Source organism: Leptopilina boulardi, unplaced genomic scaffold, assembly GCF_019393585.1.
Source record: "Leptopilina boulardi isolate dan_hultmark-lab unplaced genomic scaffold, ZJU_Lbou_2.1 LbouV2_137, whole genome shotgun sequence".
Classification (NCBI taxonomy): domain Eukaryota; kingdom Metazoa; phylum Arthropoda; class Insecta; order Hymenoptera; family Figitidae; genus Leptopilina; species Leptopilina boulardi.
In genome coordinates, this window is record NW_026137682.1 from 2000170 (window position 1) to 2021889 (window position 21720).

Sequence of the window (21720 nt, forward strand, 5' to 3'; positions counted from 1 at the left end):
AATAGCCAAAACATCGAACGGACAAAATATCGAATCGCCAAGACGTCGAACGGACAAAACGTCGAATAGCCAAAATGTCGAAAAGTCAAAACTGCGAATGGACTAAATGTCGAAAAGTCAAGACGTCAAATGGTCAAAATGTCGAATGGACAAAATATCGAGACGTTATTTTGCTCTGAGTTTCCCTTCTATATAATGCACACGAGTTTAACTGTTTAAAATTAAAAGTTTGTATTATTATTATTATTATTATACTATAATAATTACTTTACTACTATTATTATTATTATTATTATTATTATTATTATTATTATTATTATTATTATTATTATTATTATTATAAAAAATGTAAGAAAACATTAAAAACAATACAACTGGCGATATCTATCGAGTGTTAAACGCAACACAAACTGGTGCATTATATAGAAGGGAAACTCAGAGCAAAATAACGTCTCGATATTTTGTCCATTCGACATTTTGACCATTTGACGTCTTGACTTTTCGACATTTAGTCCATTCGCAGTTTTGACTTTTCGACGTCTTGGCTTTTCGACATTTTGGCTATTCGACGTTTTGTCCGTTCGACGTCTTGGCGATTCGATATTTTGTCCGTTCGATGTTTTGGCTATTTGACATTTTGTCCGTTCGACGTTTGACTTTTCGACATTTTGTCCGTTCGACGTCTTGGCTATTCGACGTTTCAATCATTCGACTTCTTGACTATTCGACATTTTGATAATTCGACATTTTGGCAATTCTATATTTTGTCTGTTCAAATTTTGGCTCTTTGACATTTTGTCTGTTCGACGTCTTGGCTTTTCGACATTTTGACCTTTCGACGTTTTGACTATGCGACGTCTTGACTTTTCGACAGTTTGGCTTTTCGATATTTTGTCCATTCGACGTTTTGTCTATTCGACATTTTGTCCTTTCGGGGAAAAGCAGTCGTCTCGTTATTTTGCACATTCTTCTTAATTTTGATTGGTTAATTTTTTTTAATTGAAAAATAAAATTTAATATTTAAATATTTTCTTTAAGGTGTACTTTCACCATTGTTTTTTCATATAATTTTGATTCAATTATAGTTTCCAGGTTATATAATAACGAAAGATAAAAAGAAATTAATTTATACAACATATGCATAAATTATATTTTTTAAGGTCATTTGTATTTAAATAAAATTATTTTTAATTGAAACATTTGTAGTAATAAAGGTGCATAAATAGAATAAACATGACAGAGGGCATGAGCTTATGCATTAATTGATGACAGTAGGCACATGATAGCACTATTGAAAAATTTGTGTCAGTTTGTTATTCATTGTGAGTGATTACAGTGTTTTCAGTATTCATGATAATTTTTTTTGTGAGAAAAAATTGAGAGTGTTAGTTTGTAATTAATTATAGTGACTTCAGTATACATAATAATTTTTTTGTGAGAAAAAAATTGAGTAATAATTTGTAACTAATTGTCAGTGATTACAGTGATTTAACTATTAAAAATAATTTTTTGTATTTTTACAGTGATTTCAATTTTTGTGTTAAAGAAGTTATGAACTGGGCAAGAAAAATGTATTGTGTATTATATTCTTTTTCTTTGTTATTGTCATATTTAATTGAACTTATCTATTTACTAATTTGATAAGCAAACTTTTGAGATGTCTGACTTGATCTGTGCAAAGATGTATTTAATCATGGTCAATTATATGTTGCATTTTCACGAATTTGGTCTTGGAAATCTCTCAAATTTTTTTTGAAAGTCAACAAAGAAAATATTGTTAAAAATTATGTATATATACAAAATTATAGGGGAAAGGGCCCGTAGATGGACATTTGATATAAAATTTTCGTATAAGTATATATATCGCCTCATAATTTTTTTTTCTAATTTAGTTTGTTTAGATGAAGCTTTTTATATAAACACGGATCGGAAAGAATTATTTTTCTTCCTGTAACATATATCACGTGAATTTTTCGTTTTAAAAAGTTTTGTAACAGTTTTTATTTCAGTCGGTAAAATTATCTATATTTTTGATTTCGAATAGGTGCATATCGTAATAACCTCATTCAATTATCGTATAATAATATTCTAAAATGATTCGGTTGACACTGTGTTTGTAGATAATTTTTATTTGCACCAAAAAAAATAGAGTCATTGTACCTATAAAATGGACAGTCTGGTGGCCCTAAGATGCACCTCACACCTTAATTTTATTTATTTTTAATGTTACAGTTTCTTAATAATGCATCTTGGTGCCACTTTTTTCAAAATCAAAACTATGTCCATCTTGGGGCCCTCTCCCCTACATTTATGATTTAAAATTAATAAATAAATGTTATGATTCGTTCAAAATTTTTATGTTATTAAATTACAAAAAATTAACACGCGCGCACAAGCGCGGTCTCGTTATAAGTAAAAGACTCCAGGAAATGTGTTTGGCTAAAATTCATTTATCAAATTGTAAAAACAAATGTTACTAAAGCTTTAAATGAAAAAATCTCCAAACTGGTCGACTTTTATTTACTTTAAAAATAAAAAATTTTAATTCAAAAATTTCAATCATAATTCAATATTCTATATATATATATATATATATATATTTATAATTTTTATTTACAAATTTATGCAACTTTTTATGTATTTATATATCTGGTTTTACGTTATATTTTCCCAAGATTTATTTTATTACAAAAATTAAATTAATTAATTAGATAATTTTTAATTGCACTTAGGTAAATCAACCCTTTATTAATAAATCTTATAGTGATAATTATTTAAGAGTAAAAAGAAGAAGAATAAAACGAACCTGGGTAAAAGTGGTTCTATGCCGCCGTCGAGCGGGGGTCGGACAACTTGCGGTGGTTGGTGTGTGACCAATGTGTGGGCTTGAGGCGCAGGGTTCCGGTTTTAATTTTTTGAAGGCTCCTTCGATTCCTGAAACCAATAAAAGCTCCACTCAATGTTTCTATAAACAAGATTTTAAATTAAAATTGCTCAAACAAAAATATATATTATATCATTAAAAAAAAAAAAAAAAATTATATAATGAAATCATCAAAATATTTTTGTTAACTTAACAAATTTTTAATACTTCAACTGAAACTTAAAAACACAGTTAATTTATAAACATTTTTAAAAAAATACCATTTTTGGATTTAATTTTTTTTCCAATTTGGTAAAAATAAGGTAGGTCCGATCGCAGAAAAACAATTTTTTCAATATTTTCGTAATTTAAAAAAAATTTTCGAAATTTTGAATTTTTTTTTTTAGAAAAATAATACTAGAATAATAATAGTAAAAATTATCAAAATTCTGAAATTTTTAAAATATTTATAAAAAAAAATTTGAAAAAAAATTCTAACAAATTCAACGATATATATGCTGGAATGGAGGAATCGTCAGTGAACATTTTTTTTTTTTTTCAGCGAATTGAGATAATTGAATTTTTTTTAAATTATTAATCTCCAAGAATACGATGGGGACTAAAGAATAATAATTATAGGATTCCCATTTGGGAATCGTACCGGGGAGTCATATAGACTGTACCTCACCCAGCTTTATGAACGGAGTAAGCGACGAGGTAACCGTATAGCCAGCGAAGTCCCTCGCACTATGCTAACTTGGTTAGAGCGTTAATGACCTAATCATGTTACATGCTGATTCAATGTTCAAGGATGAATGCTGTCCACTTTACATACCTTGCCCCATTACCTAGTGAACGAGAGGAAACTCGGTCAAGTTCGTTCAAGAAAATCAAGCGACAGATATAAACTTATCAGCCACACCTCCGCGTGAGAAGACGCGCGTCCTTTTCAATAATTCCTTATATATGAGGAAAAATTCTGAAGTGATCCAAATCAAAAAAAAAATTTCTTAGATCGGGCTGCAATTTGCATAACATTTAGTACTATGGGTTAGTCATAAATTATTATTAATTTTTATCAAAAGCTGTAGAGGGGGGAGATGATTCAAATTTTGGTGGAATATAAACAGTGGATTTTTTGAAAAATCATAACTATTGTATAAAAGGATGAAAAAAATTTTTACCTATATAATTTCGAAAGGTTTTTTCCTGCTCTTTCGAATGGTGCAAAATGTTTTTTTAAAAATTCAAAATTTACCTCTTTTTTGAAAATCAAAAATATTTTTGACTTTTTTTTTAATAAAGGACATTTTTTATTTCTTTTTTTTACCCTTTAAAATGAAGCTTAAAATGTATGCTTTTAATAACAAATTAAACAAAATGTCTTTTTTTTATTTTCGAAATATTAACATTAATTAATTAATATCACTAAAAAAACGATATTTTTTTAAATTTGTTTATTAAAAACATAGTTACATTTTAAGCTTCATTCTAAGAGGTTAAAAAAATGTCCTTTATTAAAAAAAAAGACAAAAATATTTTTGATTTTCAAAAAAATGAGTAAATTTTAAATTTTTTTAAAAATTAAAATAAAAAATTTATTAGGGGCAGTTGGGGTAAATAGAAACAAGGGGTAAATCGAAACAGTAGTTATTTCAGTTAAATAAAAAATTTTAAAAATAAATACGGCCTCAAACCTTGTTGGGGGTGATCTAAGGTTCAAGATTTGAGGCCGTATTTATTTTTAAAATTTTTTATTTAGCTGATATAACTACTGTTTCGATTTACCCCAACTGACCCTATAGAATTTTGAACTTTGAATTTCAAAATCTGTACATAAAAAATCATTTGAAAATTAGTCAAAATTATGAGATTTAGAAATTAATTTTTTAGTAAAATTGTATTAGAAATGTATACTTTTGGAAATATTTATTTATGAAATTCTAAAATTCAAAAAAACTATAGAAAACCCTTTTTTATATTCGCAAATTAACACACATAAAAACCCATAAACGGAAATTAAAAATATATTCTTGACGCCTTTTTAAGAATATTTTATACTTAAATTTAGTATTTATATTCTTATTTTAAGAATAATATTTACTAAATTTAAATATAAAATATTCTTAAATATGCGCCAAAAATATATTCTTAATTTCACTTTACGATTCTTTCAGTGCATTCAAAAAATTTATATTTTCTTGATTTAAACATATTTTCTCTTATAGGGCTTATTGGGTCGAAATAAATGATTGAAATAATTGGAAAGGTGCATGAAAAAAAAATGCCATTTAAAATCTGTTTAACATCTTTTTCCATACAATAGATGTACGGAAAATTTGGAGTAATTTGAAGATACTGAAAAGGACATATACATATTATAAGGAACACCTGGACAAAAATGGATGAAAATAATTAGAGATGCGATGATTTTAACTAAAGTTTGGACATTATTAAGCCTTTTGACGTTTAGCGTAAGCTTCAGCTGTCATTTGACCACTCTGGACCACTCGCCAGCATCTGTCGAGGATTACAGTCATTAGAGATTTTGTCACTTTTTTTCATGTCACTAAATTGAGAATTTTGTATTGGGAAATAATTTTCTTCTATATGAGGCAAAATTCCTGAAATGTCCGAACAAAAAATTAAAAGTTCTCGAATTTAATCCATACTTTTCTAAAATGTTGTTATTGTTGGTGAAAGTCTAAAAATCAATTATTATTGAATTTAATAAAATAGTTTTTGAATTACAACGTTTTTAATTTTTGACTTTTGAAAAAAAAAATTTTTTTCAATGTACAATATTTATAAGAAGAATGCATAAAAGTTAACATATATATAATGATTTTTGAAGCTTTTTTGACGAGCTACACGCTGTTAATAAAATTTTTTTTTTTTAAATAACATTTGACCTTGAAATTCAAGGTCAAAATGTTAATTTATGTTTATCTCAAAATCGGATTTTTTAAAATTATTTTTAACTATCTCAATGGAAAGCTTGACTAATTTCCTACAAAACATGTAATTTTCAGAGTGAGATCTTTTAAAGTTTTTGAGATATTAATTACTTAATTAATTAATGTTTATAACAAATGAAATATTTTACAAACGAATAAAGTTACCGTAATTCTGAAGTTAGTAATTGAAAGTTAACGTAATTCCGCATCCAACGAGCCCTATATGAAGTATTTTGGATAAGTAGATTGTTAATAAACAATTAGTTAACATTGCAATTGTTTATTAACAATCTACTTATCCAAAATGCTTCATATAGGGCTCGTTGGATGCGGAATTAGCTTAACTTTCAATTGGTTAGTTTAGATTTACAATAACTTTATTTGTTTGTAAGATATTTCATTTTTTATTGTTATTTAACTAAAATTGAACAAAAATACTTCATATAGGGCTTTTGGATGCTTGTTGTTAGTAAAAAATAAAATATTTTACAAACAAATAAAGTTATGGTAATGCTGAACTTACGAATTGAAAGTTAAGGTAATTCCGCATCCAACGAGCCCTATATGAAGTATTTTGGATGAGTAGATTGTTAATAAACAATTGCAATGTTAACTAATTGTTTATTAACAATCTACTTATCCAAAATACTTCATATAGGGCTCGTTGGATGCGGAATTACGTTAACTTTCAATTACTAACTTCAGAATTACTGTAACTTTATTCGTTTGTAAAATATTTCATTTGTTATAAACATTAATTAATTAATTAATTAATAACTCAAAAACTTTAAAAGATCCCACTCTGAAAATTACATGTTTTGTAGGAAATTAGTCAAGCTTTCCATTGAGATAGTTAAAAATAATTTTAAAAAATCCGATTTTGAGATAAACGTAAATTAACATTTTGACCTTGAATTTCAAGGTCAAATGTTATTTAAAAAAAAAAAATTTTATTAACAGCGTGTAGCTCGTCAAAAAAGCTTCAAAAATCATTATATATATGTTAACTTTTATGCATTCTACTTATAAATATTGTACATTGAAAATTTTTTTTTTTTTCAAAAGTCAAAAATTAAAAACGTTGTAATTCAAAAACTATTTTATTAAATTCAATAATAATTGATTTTTAGACTTTCACCAACAATAACAACATTTTAGAAAAGTATGGATTAAATTCGAGAACTTTTAATTTTTTGTTCGGACATTTCAGGAATTTTGCCTCATATACATTTATATCCCTATTAAAATATATCGTAGACATTCAACAAACAAAAACGATAGAAAAATTAAACCAAAAAAAAAGGTGCCTAATTCATAAAAAATGTAAACGTTGAAAAACAAATTATCTAAATCTCAATGCAAGAAAAATAATTTGATCACAATCCCAAAAAAAAAAAACAAAAAAAAAACAAAAAAAAGAACAGAAAAACAAAAAATAAATATTTAAAAAATAAAAATACAATGTTTAAGAATAAAATGCATAGGAAATATTCTTAAATATGCGTTAAGATATTCTTAAAAAAAATTCCTTTTTTTTGAATATCAAAACAAAAATTTGTTTCTAAAATTAACATAATATAACAAATTATAAAATAATAAAAATGAATTTAGAAAAATATATTTCGAGACTGATCCATTCTTTTCAAGGTCAGGGATTTAAAAAAAAAAAAAAAAAAAAAAGATGAAGAATGAATCAAAGTTTTTCACGTTAGAGTGCAATTGTAATGCAAATGAAAAATTGTAACATTGCTCTGCGATGGTACACCAGAGGGAAAAAGGTATGAAGTGGAAATAAAGAAAAAGTGAGGGAGAGAGAAAAAAAAAAAGTTGCACCTAGCGTTTGGTTGAGAGAAGGGATGAGAAATTAATGTAGTTAACTCTACAAGTTCAGTGAGGTATTAAAAGTACCTTGTCGATGGGCTTTTCCCACCCACTATTTTCTTGCCTCCACGTTAATAAACGTGCGCGTAATTTCCTCTCTCAGAACGGCGGAAGACAGAAGATTCGTCTTATAATTTTCCCAGTCGGGTGGAAAAAAAAAAAAAAAAAAAAAAAAATCTCGAGGAAAAGTATAGCGACAGAAATAACGTTGATGTCGCACGGCGTACTCAAGAAAAATCAGACCTTATAATATGGATTTCCGTCGAATCAGAGATAAAGTAAACCGGTAGTTGAAAAAAAAAAAATTCAGTGAAAAATTGCCAGTCTCATTGTCTCAAAAAATTATAATAATTAATTTTCGCTAAAGCAAAATTATAGATTATATTTATATATATTTTTATCTCACATAAAATTGTAATATCAAATTATCATTTTATTACTAATTATAAATATGTTAATGTGAAAAATTTGTTGATTATAAATAAAAGCAAATTGCCGCAATTAAATAAAATGATTGTATATAATAAAATTATAAATCAATGACTATATAATATATATAAAATGATTGACACATGATAACAAAGAAATAATTTATTGTTGCATATATAATGGGCTTATTTGTTTTATACTTTGACATGGGGAAATAATAATGAAATGATTTGACAAAGTAAATAAGAGAATGTAATTTTGAACTACATGTATATGTGTATATATATAAATTGAAATTAATGAAGTAATTAGCTTGATTAAAAAGACTCAAAATTTTGTAAATATTTGTTGTTATTCTCTGTGGAATTTAATAAAATTATCCTCTCCTCGCTTTTTTAGTTTGAATTTAATTTTCTGAAACAGCATTTCATTACATGGTAATGAACATCTGCATATTCATGAAAATGGTTCAATATATGAAGCTATGTAATGACGAGTAATTAATGCACTCTGATGTGATTATCATGTGTGAGAACGTTAGCGATTTGTGTGTATGATTTCACATTGCAAAATGTCTTAATTATACTATATATACAGATTTTACAAAAGAAAAAAAAATATAATATATTTTCTCAATAATAAAATAATGATATTGGAAATTTTCAATAAAAATATGAAATTCCTTTAATTACATAAAAAAAAAAAATTTTGGCAGAATAATTTTAAAAAAGTAATTTCAAAACTGTAATGAAAAAAAAAATCGCCTATAAAATAATTTTTCTCAAATCTTTTCTTATTTTAATTAATATTGTTTTTATTTATTTAATGGCTTAGATAAAAAAAAATGTTATCGTATAACTAATAAAAATTTTGAAATTCGTTAATTAATATGTTTGATGTTCATTTTGAAAGAACTAAAATTTTGACTTTGTTGAGTTGAATTTACGTTTATGATACTCGAAAGAAAGTGTTAAATAAACAATGAAATTTAATGATCCCTTTCTGCAATGGGGAGGTTATTCGAGGTGCCAGATTCGAGTGATTCCTATATATATATGTATAATATAACTCAGAACTGCACTACCCCATTAGTGTTTCCCCTAGTGTTAAGTCCCCTTAATCCCCCATGAGCACATAATAATAGCCCATAGAACAGGTAGTACCATATGTCTGCCTCATTTGTCAATACGTCGTGCCGGCTTGTCACAGTACCACCAATGTACATGTGTATAGTACAGTAGGTACTTAAGACTCAACAACCGGAAAATTTGTGTATCTCGAGATGACACGTTGTCCATTTTTTCAAATTTTATCGCATAAATATATATAGGCATTTCTATTTTCTGTGTTTATATTTTTTTGATAATATACACCAAGAGAATTTTTTTTTAATAAATAAAATGTCTTTCAATTAAATAAAAAATATATTTTTCTCAGAGCTAATTAAATTTTCATTTGAGGCAAATGAAATTTATTTAAAACAACTAAATACTTCTTTTGTTATACGATAAAGAATAGAAAAAGAGAGGGGATAAAAAATAAATTCAAACATAATCAATTTTAAATAACGAGACAAAAAATAAATAAATAAAAATTATAAATATTAATTATAAATTACGTATAGAAATAACAAATTGTTTATAATATTGATACTAAAAATTAATGTGTAAAATTTTACTATATCCAAAGTTTATTGAAACAATTTACAATTTATTTAATTCACATAAAATTATTTCGTTCAAGTAATTATTTATTTGATAATAGTCAAGTAAAGAATTATTTGAATCAAATAAATTTTTTTCAGTGTATATAATAATTAATTCAACAAAAAAGCCACAAAAATTCAGATTTATCTATTTAATATTTTAAGAGTAAAATTCCTGAGAAAATTAACATTGTGAACCTAACAATCACATGCTATTAAGAGTGTCTTTATTCAGCTCAAAAAAAAAATTCAGATCAGATTTATTCTACATGAAGGGATCGTAAAAAACAATTTTTAAATATTTTTTTTTTTTTTGAAAATGAAAAGTGGAATAAACCCTTAAACAAAAAAAAAAACTGCTATTATAAGGAAAAGATAAAAGCAATAACAGTAATTGAAGAAATTTGAAGATTTTTCAAAATTAAAAGATGAATATTATTTATAGTTTTATAAAGGAAGTAAATTCTATAATTATACTGCATTCAGAATCTACCTATGATAATTCAATTATTTAAATTTTTGTGTCACCTTGAAAAAAATATAAATATTTATGTTCTTCATTGAAAAAAGAAAAATTTACTTTTTGGAAAAAACTAACCACCCTTATTTAAACTTTTCAAATTTAATGGTTCAATATAATGCACTTAAATTAGTATTAATACGACGGTGTTAACATGTGATTTGTTATCTAATGATCTAAAGGGCTTTTGCCTATATGCATGTACTTTTAATAAATTTTATTTATTTAATGAAATTAAGCTCCTACACTGAAAAAAACTAGTAGGTTTTACTACTTTTTAACTACTCTGAGTAGTACAATAGGTCCTCAACTGAATTTAAACGGTTCTATTAACTATATAAAAATAGTTAAACCAATTAAAAATGTAATTGGTAGAATGACATTTTGTGATTGTATTAACTCAATTTAAAAATGTTAAAACAACTCAAGATGTAAGTAGTAGATTTTACTACTTAAAGTGGTTCAATAGGCTTTAAGAACATTTTTTTGGTACATTCAATAAATCTTTTGCAATTGAAACTACTACTTTATATAGTAGATTTTACTACTTAAAATAGGAAAATAAAATTATTTTTTATTTATAATTGTTTATTATCAGTAGAATTGCCTTTTTCATCCTCTCTCCTATACTGACGCTTATTTTATGCCCTAACGATTATGTACCTAACAGATAAAATTTCTAACCGACGGGAATTGAACCCTCGACCCTAACGCTCGCAATTCGATACCTTAACCAACTAACCACGCACGCTCGCTACGACAGTCTGCAAACTACTCGAAGACTACTTTCTGCTTGTCCAATTGGTAATTTAACTACAATTTAAAGTAGTCATTTTTACTACTTGTATTAGTTGCTATAACTATCCTTTTTAAGTTTTGACTTGTCAATTTTTCATCTTTTAATTATATTATAAGTTGTTTAATTGCATAGTGCAGTAAAATCTACTACTTAAAGTGATAGTTTTAATTGCAAAGGATTTTCTTAAAGCCTATTGAACCACTTTAAGTAGTAAAAGCTACTACTGAAAGTAGTAGTTTTAATTGGAAACGATTTGTAAATTTTACATCAAAAACGTTTTTTAAGCTTATTGAATTAATTAAAATAGTAAAAAATTACTACTTAAAGTAGTAGTTTTTATCACAAAGGATTTGTTAATTCTACAACAAAAATGTTCTTAAAGCCTATTGTACCACTTTGAGTAGTAAAATCTACTACTTACAGTAGTAGTTTTAACTGGAAACGATTTGTAAATTTTACATCAAAAATCTTCTTTAAGTTTATTGAATCAATTAAAATAGTAAATCTACTACTTAAAGTAGTAGTTTTAATTACAGACGACTTGTTAATTCTACAACAAGAATTTTATTGAGGCCTATAAAATCATAGAAATTAATAAAAAAAGTACTACTCAAAAAGCAGTTATATTAATTAAAGAAAATAATTCCTTTTACTGCATTTCATATAACTGGTGAATAGTAGTTGGATTTACTACTCTACCAATTTTGAGTTGACTACAATTTCACTTGTTTTTACTACCTTAAGAAAGTTAATTTTACTACCTACCAGTAGTTGTACTTTAACTACATATTTCCGTAAAATCAACTATTACTTATTAACTTCTTAAAAATAGTTACATTAACTACATCAACATGATTAGATTAACTAAAAAAGTAGTTATTTTAACTACTTTCTAGTCAACTACCCAATGGTATAGTTAAATTTCTCAGCAACATTTTTTTCAGTGTAGGGCTTCAAGCCCACTAAGGAATGAAGTACATATAGTAATTATGAAATCTTAATTACATAGTAAAACTAAATATCGAATATAATAGAAAAGAGTATATATAGTAATAATCATATAGTAAAAATAATAACAACAAGTTAGGTATTAATAAAGCCTCAATTGAAATAGAAAAGAAGAAATAGAAATTTTATAGCATCAAAATCAATTCAATTTAACAAAGTTTATCAATAAGTAATATTGAAAAACCCGTCATTGGTTTTAAATAGAAAAACAAAAAATAATCTTTTAAAGGTATATTGGGATGAAGCTTCTAAAATTGTTTGGTAGCTTATTCCACATTCTCGCACTTCTCACAATAAAAGACTTTTGCATTTTACAAGTTCGGTTAGAGGGTACTGTTATAGGGGATATCTTTTCTTTCTTGGAGTCTGGTATTTGCTTCTCTACTGAATTTAAAGAAATCGAGAAGATATAAAGGAGTCTTGCTGTTAGTAATAATAAATTGTATAATAAGTATATAAAGTATAATAAATATTATAATAAATATGTATAATAAATTGCCTTCTAGTCGCAACATTTAATAGTTTCGATTTGACTCTAAATTGGGTGATATGCTCAGTCGTAGGTAAGTCATACACAAAACGGATGCAGGCATTCAATGCTCTTTTCAGCTTATTATTCAACTCATCGGTAATGTCATCATAAACAGGGCTGCAGTAATCATAAAAGGAGAGAATGAGTGATTTAACTAATAATAAGCGAGTAGCCCCGAGTCGAAATTTTGATTCTTCTTTGATTCTCTTAAACTGTAAGTTTTCGAGAATAAAGAGAATCAAAAGAGAATATTATTGTATGTAATTTTTTTGATTTCAATTTCCTGGAAGAGATAAATAATAATTAATCGATTATAAATAAACTAATACAAATACCCCGCTCGACATATGAGCATACTATAGGCACATACACGGAAAAAAATTTGGAACGAGCTATTTGGGAATATAATTAATATGAAGGAACGAAACATCCAACGCTGTGAATAAGTTTCACCGCAGCAGCCGAAAGTTTAGCCAATTCGGCTATAGTGAATTTAGAGTTTAAGGGGAGGGACCGCTGAAATTTTAACACATCAAAATTAAAGCTGTTTAAGGGTGGTCAATTTTTTTTCTGACAATATTAATTATTTAAATGTATAATATATCATGAAAAATTGAAAAACTATAAATTTGTTAATAATTTTTAAAATCAAATTCAAAATTCTCGAAAATTTAAAATTTAAACTTCTCTCACAATTTTAATTATTTTTGACTGCCGATTTTTTTATACGCTTGTTTCATGATTCTAAACAATCAAGCGTATGGATTTTGAAAAATTTCAATTTTTTCAAAAAATGAAAATTTTGAAAAATAAAAATATTTGTAAAATTGTTAAAAATTACCTTTTGTTGTTTTTCTCAGTAGAATAAGATTTTTGGTTGAAAAAAAATGTTGAAAAAAATTATTACCCCTAAACAAGATCAATTTTGATTGCTTTCAATTTTAGTGGTAATTTTGAAAAAAATTCAACTACTTCCACAATTTTCATTATTATTTATTGTCGAATTTTTTTTACGCTTTTTTCACGATTTTAAACAATCAATCGTATGGAATTTAAAGAAATTTAATTTTTCCAAAAAATAAATTTTCTAAAATGGCTAAAAAATTTTTTTTTTAAATTTTAATAATTTATAATAATTTTGGATCCTAAATTATGCCAGAAAAAAATTGACACTCTTTAACAATAATAACTTCAGTAGGCTGAAATTTCACCGGTCCCTCCCCTTAATCTTTCTAGTCAGCCATTTTGGCAATACAATATCGCTGGTTCATTTTTGACGAAATGTTTAATTGTTATGGCGAAAAAATTCTCAGATGCAGTTGTACTTTTTTTTCCGTGTAATAATTAAATAATATAAAATAATCAATATTTCGACCTCTTGACACATAATTTGACACACTCTAAAGATTTTTGTTAAATCTTGATCATTAAAGTCATTCAAAATAAGTAAAAACAATAATACTCATCCAATTTTCGGAGAGATTACATATGAGTGAAATTGATACACACAAGCAAAAATCCAAAAGTTTGTTATACATCTGACTTGGGGAACCCCAAGTGATGCTTTCTTTTACTTCATTGACCTCGCGATAATCATCCCTCGAGATGTGGTGTCTTGAAATCATTTGTATAAAAATTCAAAAATAACTAACGGCCACACTTTACACAAAAAATATTATCACGTAAATTCACAAAATAAAGTCGAAATAAAGAAAAATAGAACAAAGTAAATTAATCTACCTTTCTGTGTCCTCGGCCGGTACATGAGAGTATGGCCATTCTATGTCTGTGTCGATGAAAGGTGAAATTATGACTAAACTATTCAATTAATTTCCTCGCTTTGACATCCAAAATAGTGCCCCCACTCTATGGCCATTATAAAAAAAATTATTTTAAATTAGAGAATGATGAGAAGTAATCAAGAATCACCATGGTATAAAAGCAAAAGAGAATCAAGAAAAGTAATCGAGAATCAAAATCATATAATTTATATAAAAGAAAAAGAGGACCAAGAGAAGTAATCGTGAATTAAAATCATATAAAATCAGAAGAGGATCAAGAGAAGTAATCGAGAATCAAAATTATATCATCAATAAAAGCAAAAGAGGATCAAGAGAAGTAATCGTGAATTAAAATCATATAATCTATAAAAGCAAAAGAGGATCAAGAGAAGTAAAAGAGAACCAAGAGTAGTAATAGAGAATCAAGAGAAGTAATAGAAAACAATAGAGTATCAAGAGTATCAAGAGCATCAATAGAGAAGCAACAGAGGACCAAAAGAATTAAAAGAGATGCAAAATTTGGACTCGGGAGAAGAAGGAAGGGAGTATTTGTTTCTATTCAACTGCTTCAAAACCATAAATATTTTACGCGAAATATTGTAAACATGTTCTTTCCATGATAATGTTCGGTTAAACATTAAACCAACAGTTTCACTGTATGATATATGGGAGTACCATCTATCTTAAGAAAAGGGTAGGCAGATAAAGTTTCTACAGAGGGAGTAGTTGATTATGTAAATATCATGGCATGAGTTTGTATTCAGTATTTAAAGTAAGTGCATTATTTCTGCATAATCAATGTCCGAATGTACATTTTTAAGCATCTCAAAAAAAGCAGATAATGGATAAATTTTAAATTCATCAACATTCTTTTTAAATATTAAACTATTTTTACATTTTACGTTTTTAAGACCTAAATGATAAAAGAAAAAGAAATATATAATTTCCACCAATCATTGTAAAATTTTAAGAGGTAAGAATTGAATTGAAGAAACTAAATAAATAAACTCACCAACAGTGCTGGCCGATCCAACGCTATTTCTACCGGGCGTTGCGGCGGGCGTCGGTGGACTCGCCTCAAGTCCCTGATGAACCCCATAGAGACCAAAATCCTGTTCATTCGAACTGGTACTGCTACACTTTCTCTTCTCTTGATTGTGATTCAAATGAAATGTATCATTATCAACAAGACCAACGCCCAAGAGACCAAGATTTGGTCTTAATTCGTCCATAAGTTTATTTTGTCCACAATTTGCAGCGGCCGCTGCTGAAAAATTAAGTTGCCTACTAAATATTGCAGGAAAAATATTGAATTGCTGATGATCCAAACTCAATGCAGTTGTTGATAATGATGATCCACTACCGACGGATGTGCCACCGACGGAACCAACTCCGCCACCCGGCCCGGTACTTCCTGATAAATCGTTAGCCAGGATGATGCCGGGGTGACCTTGCCGAGGTCTACCAAAAGTAAAAAAAAAATTTACACTCCTTTAAATGAACATCATCTCAAATTTCACACTCACAACATATATATATATATTTCTCATTCACTGATTTAATATAAATTTTCCAAAATATATATATATATATATAGATGTACTTGAAAAAATTTCTTTCAAGTATTTTTCAGAATTATGTTGTTTCTAAATAATAGAATGTTGTTATTATTATTCTCTTTCTTCTAAATATTCTTTTTCTAAACTATATTCCATATAGTTGATATTGTGTGATGTTTGACAAAAAAGGCCAATAAATTTTTTAGTGAACAAATCAATGAAAATTTGGCAATTTTATAATGATGTATCCATTATGTTTTAATATGCCTTATGTATATCAGTTTTCAAATGTTGAAGGAGATTTTTACTGGTCTTCATTTTGAAAAATTAAAAAGAAGCTGTTTTCGAGCAGCTTGTTGACAAATTTTCAAACTCTGGATGATGACTAATAAAGAAGCTATTATATTATTTAAAATTGTTCTTCATAGAAATAAATTGTATGTGTAATCACTGTTTATTACAATCACTGCTTCTTTCAATCACTATGTTACAATCACTGTATTAAAATATTTTGTGATTGTATATCATTGGTAGCAAATGCAGCAGGTACTAAAGTTGGATGCAATTTGAAAAATTTCTTTATTTGTATTTTTAATTTCTTTTTTGTATTCCAATTTGATTTCACTTTTTAGTTACAAGAAATATTTTTCTAATAAGAAAAATGTACAAATAAAATATTCTTTCCCTTATGCAATATAAAGAGGTAGATTACAAAATGATAGATTGCAAAATGCTCATAAACTTATTTACAAACGATTTGTAATCAAAATTTCTTTTTTTATAATCGATCATTTTTCCAATAATATTTTTAACTTATTCTTCCGTCAATCGATACTCTTCTATCCAAATATTGATATCTTCTCTGGCGTTAATTTTTCCCTTTATCTTAATACTGATTTTTTTTTTATCTCTTGTTTACATAAATTATTTCGTTTTGAAATATCCGTTTTTTATCCGTAACTGCGATCCTTATTTCTTCTTCTCTCAGATTCCAATATTGTTTCACATAAAACGCAAGTTCGTAACTTTTTCCACAAATAAAATCCAAATGATAATTGTAGGAAATTGACAAATTTCCAGTGACCTTCACCTCACCATTAAGGACCAATGACCCGAAAACAATCGCGGACTCCGGAAGAAGAAGAAAACAGATTTGTGTGTGTGATGCCGGCAAATTGTTTATATATATATATAGTTTCGATTATAAGATCGAAGCGCCACGACACGAGATATACGTTAGATGCGTCGTGGTTGGCCTGGTCCGATTCGAAATTCAAATGACATTATCGTCGTCAATCCAATTAGGGTTTCCTCTCCCGCGTCGTACTTACGGTGGGTGGTGTTGGGTGGATGAAATGGGCAAGGAGGGGAAGAGAGTGAGAGAGAGAGAAGTGGATATATTTCGTAATCCGTAATGGGTTGTAAATCGAGGGGGGTGAAAGGGGGAGGGGACCGCGCGCGAACGGCCTTGAAAATTCAAATATCGAAATAATTGGACCCAAATGACGTTATATGCCGAGAACACCCAAAAGAGAAACGAGGATAACAACGAGAGACGATTATATATATATACATATATATATATTTGTGTGTATATATAGGTATATATATATATATATATTTGACGACGAGTTGACGAAAACGTTGAGGATCAGTAAGAGAGAGAGATACACACCGAAGGGGTACCGCTCACCGTGAGTTCTTGCGGGATTCTGTCCGCGAAATGCAGTTATCCTGCTGACTTGGGGGTTTGGCGGGAGGGGGGGTGTATTATGGGGGCGAAACGACCCCCCCAATACAACTAGAGTCTCACCATCCCCCAGAATACGATGAGAGGAGCATAGCGAGCTGGGATTGGAGAAAGCGGGGAAGCGTTACCATGACAACGACCAATCGGCATTGAGCTCACTACTTCGCTACCCTTAACAGACAAAATGGCGGCCATCCAATGAAAATTCCTCCGGAAAATAGCCTGCAAGCGATTTTCTTTACCCGCTCTCTGCGTCTTCGTCCCTTTGCCATCACCCTTGTCATCATTCCACCCACCAACCGGTGACGCTTTTTTTTTTCCTATCCTTTTTTTTTTCATCATCTCGCGGCAGATAGCTTTTTTAATTCTTTTTCCTTTTTCGGGATTTGATTGTAACGTATACCACACCGTTGTACACGCGATATCTATATTGAGAGGCTGGGAATAAAAAGCGGTGTATGAGTAAAGATGTTGATGTTAATGTAAGTCCTCTGTATATTACATATATATATATATATATGTATGTGTGTGTGCACACTATATATCACCTGCGATGCACACATGCATCCAGTTACAGAATTCTAGATAATGCGAAAGTGGTTTCCTCTTCGCCGATTCACCTTCTGCTTTAGATATCTAGTTGCTTTCTTGTGTCTTCCTTGTATACATATTGCCAGCAAAGTTTCTTTCTTGTAAAGGAATACGGAAAAGAAAGATTATTTCCAAGCCGCGGATTCAGATATCAATGTCTTCAAACTGATGAAAAAGTTGGTGCAAAAGTTTTCGGAATCTTGAAAGAAGATGAAGAAGAAGAAGAAGAAAAAAGAAAAGAAGAAGATGGCAACTGAAACTGAAAAAACAAAATTTTTTAAGAAACCGAAACCCTTTATTATAAAAAATTTTAAACCATTATTTCGAAATCTAAGTTTTGTTTTTTTTTATTTTTAATATTAAAGTAGACAAAATTATTCGAACAAAAAAATTATTGTTTGCTGCAAAAAATTAATGAAAAATTTTAATAAAATAATTATTTTTATTTTGAAAATTCTATATTGTGTTCGATTATTTAAAGTTTTAACCCTAGAATGGAAAACAGGGAGGTGATTAGGCACATCACGCGAAGTTAAAAAATATTAATTTTTGAGAAATTTTGGTTTTTTATATTTCGTTTTTCTAACTTTTCACACATTTCTTTTTACTTTATTAAAAAAAAAATGAATAGTACCATCGTCTTCCTTACTAAATAAACGATATAAAAATTCACTATAAGTATACTAAATCTCTTTTTCAGTATAATAGAAACCTTTCACAAATGTTTCAAATTTCCATTAGAACGTAAAAAAATCATATTTCCCGAGGGGGAATTTACTCAGGTAGTCAAGTGTACACTCTTCCTGTAATACTTGTGTAATAACATGTAATACCGTGTAATAATGCGTTATTACAGCGCTGTAATAACTCAAAAAACTCTGTAATATCTCTGTAATAATGTGTAATAACGTGTAATACTTAGTAATACCGGTAGTCAAGTGTACACGTTTTTAACTAGTAAATTCCCCTTCGATATTTCCATTCTAGGATTAATATTCATATTAAGCTAATAAAATAAATTTATTAGTAAATTATGAGTAATTCATGTATATATTTTTGTTCTAAATAATTTAAATCCACACAAATATTTTCATTCATATTATTATCAAGGAGAAACAACCAAAAAACTAAACTTTTTTAAAAACCAGAAACTAAAACCAAAATTTTTGACATTAAAAATTAAAAGTTGAATACCGAAACCGTAATATATAAAATACTTAATAAATATTTATAATATTAAATATTTTTAAGAAAAACCGAAACCGAATTTTTTTAAGAAGAATATACAGAAAAGTGTAAACCGAAATATTTTAGTTTAAACATTATTAATAATTTATTAAAAAGATTTCCTTATTTTATATATATTATACTTTTGCTATATGTCACTGTCCATAAATTTTTTAGCATGTGGGAAGGAAATTGTAAGATTTACAATGAACTGTTGATTTTATCAATAAAAAATGAACTGAATTTTTAAAAATAATATAATTAAAAAAATGAATAAAAGGAATTTAACTTTTTAACAGTATATATATATATATATGATTCACAAGCGAAAATGCAATATGAGGCTTTTTTTTAAACGGACCAAAAACAGAACGCCCATGACGCGTGTCAACAATTTCAGAACTATAATTTCGTCAACAATAGACAAAAGAGTTAAAAAGCGGGCCAATTCAAAACCAAAACTGCTTTTTATTGAGGTTTTATCAAGACTTCTAAAAGTTTCTCATGCCATTCAAATTCAATTACTATATTACAAAATAAAAAAAAGTATTATACATATTCATGAATTTTTCATAAATGATATTCAACTATTAACTTTTTTTCAAAAAAAAAAAAAAAAAAAATTACAAAAGAAAAATACAATTTTTATTGAATTTTATCATATATAATATAGTTAGAGACTGAGACCTTCCTAAATAGCATCAATCGATCCTTTTATTATGCACGCCATGCATCCGACTAATTCCACATTTACAATTATATCGAGACTGACTTGCGTGCTTAAAAACTATTTTCCTCTCGTTTATCAGCTAAAATTATAATTCCCTTACAACTTCTTTGTGATTTTAAATTATTAAAAGTTCTTTTTTAATTTAAAATTACGTATAAAATAGAATTTTTTAGTAATAAACGGAATAAATAAATAAAAAAAAAAAAAAAAACAACAGAAATTTGTTTATTATTAATAAAAAATTTTTTTTACAAAATTCTTTAAAAAATATAAATTATTCAAAATATATTGCACTGAAGTAAAATTTATTTGATTCAAATAATTGGTTACAATACTATATTAACAAATAAATTTTTTACTTGAACCAAATATACAATTTATTTGAATTAAATAAATTATAATTAAATTATAATATAAATAAATTTAATTATAAATTATAATAAATTAAACTTTTCTCTGAGTGCGTGTGTAAATGTTAATTATACCAACTTAAAAATTGTTTTATAAAAATATCAAAAATTATTAAAAAATTTTTATGCAAAAATATATTATAAAAAAGGGTTTTTTAAAAAAAAAAAAAAAAAAAAAAGAAGGGACAAAAAAGAGAGGGACACCGACAACATTAAAAATTTTTAAATTCCCCTCTGATATTACGAGCTATATACATATACAGTAACGTCAAACCACTATTTGTATATGTACACGATTTTAGCTCGATCTCTGATCTAATTCGCCAAAGGGTAGATCGTAGAGCAGATTAGATTCGATGGATAGAACAGCGCTTTCTGCAAACTCCGCGGACCATATGCAACTTGTACCTCGTATAAGGGCACTTTAGTTTCCCCCAAGGATACCTCGACTTGACGATTCTATGTTTTAAAAAGTCGATTTTCAATCGAATTTAGGTGATGGTACTGAGAGCGCGCAGTTTGTCGTACGTATACCTATATATATATATGTGTCGCTAATTGAACACATCAATTCGATCAAATCAAAGCAAATATTGATCAAAAACAGCAAAAATACATCACTAACCCTCCATCAATAAGTCAATTATTTTTTAATTTACGAATGAACGCTAATATCTCTTTAAATCTCTCAAATAAACATCAAATATATCTTTGTTACAATGGAAAAATTATTTGCATTCAACTTTATTTGGAAATTGATAATTATTCTTTTTCTTATATGAAAAAATAATTGAAAAAAATTGAATTCCTGAACTAAATTTGAATTAGTTAAAAATAAATAATTTGGTAGCAAAAAGTCATTTACTGATTCAAACAATATTACTTTTTTCTCTAATTTCACTGTTAAAAATAACTAAATTAAATTCACTTTTAGGTTATGTGACAAAATAACGAAAATTTTTGGTAATTTATTCAATT

At 27.3% G+C, this 21720-nt stretch overlaps 1 protein-coding gene across 2 annotated transcripts in view; it reads right to left on the bottom strand.

Annotated features, from left to right (window-relative positions):
• The window catches only part of LOC127291398 (homeobox protein unc-42-like), a 58071-nt gene that overhangs the window by 32089 nt on the left and 4262 nt on the right, over positions 1 to 21720 (bottom strand). Inside the window, exons 2-3 of one of the 2 annotated variants that reach the window (XM_051320520.1) lie at positions 15488 to 15739; positions 2807 to 2934 (exon numbers count right to left, since the gene is read on the bottom strand). In XM_051320520.1, the coding sequence (XP_051176477.1) occupies positions 2807 to 2934; positions 15488 to 15739 (380 nt within the window). Of the gene's footprint in view, positions 1 to 2806; positions 2935 to 15487; positions 15937 to 21720 lie in introns of both variants that reach the window. The other variant, XM_051320521.1, reaches the window with a different exon arrangement.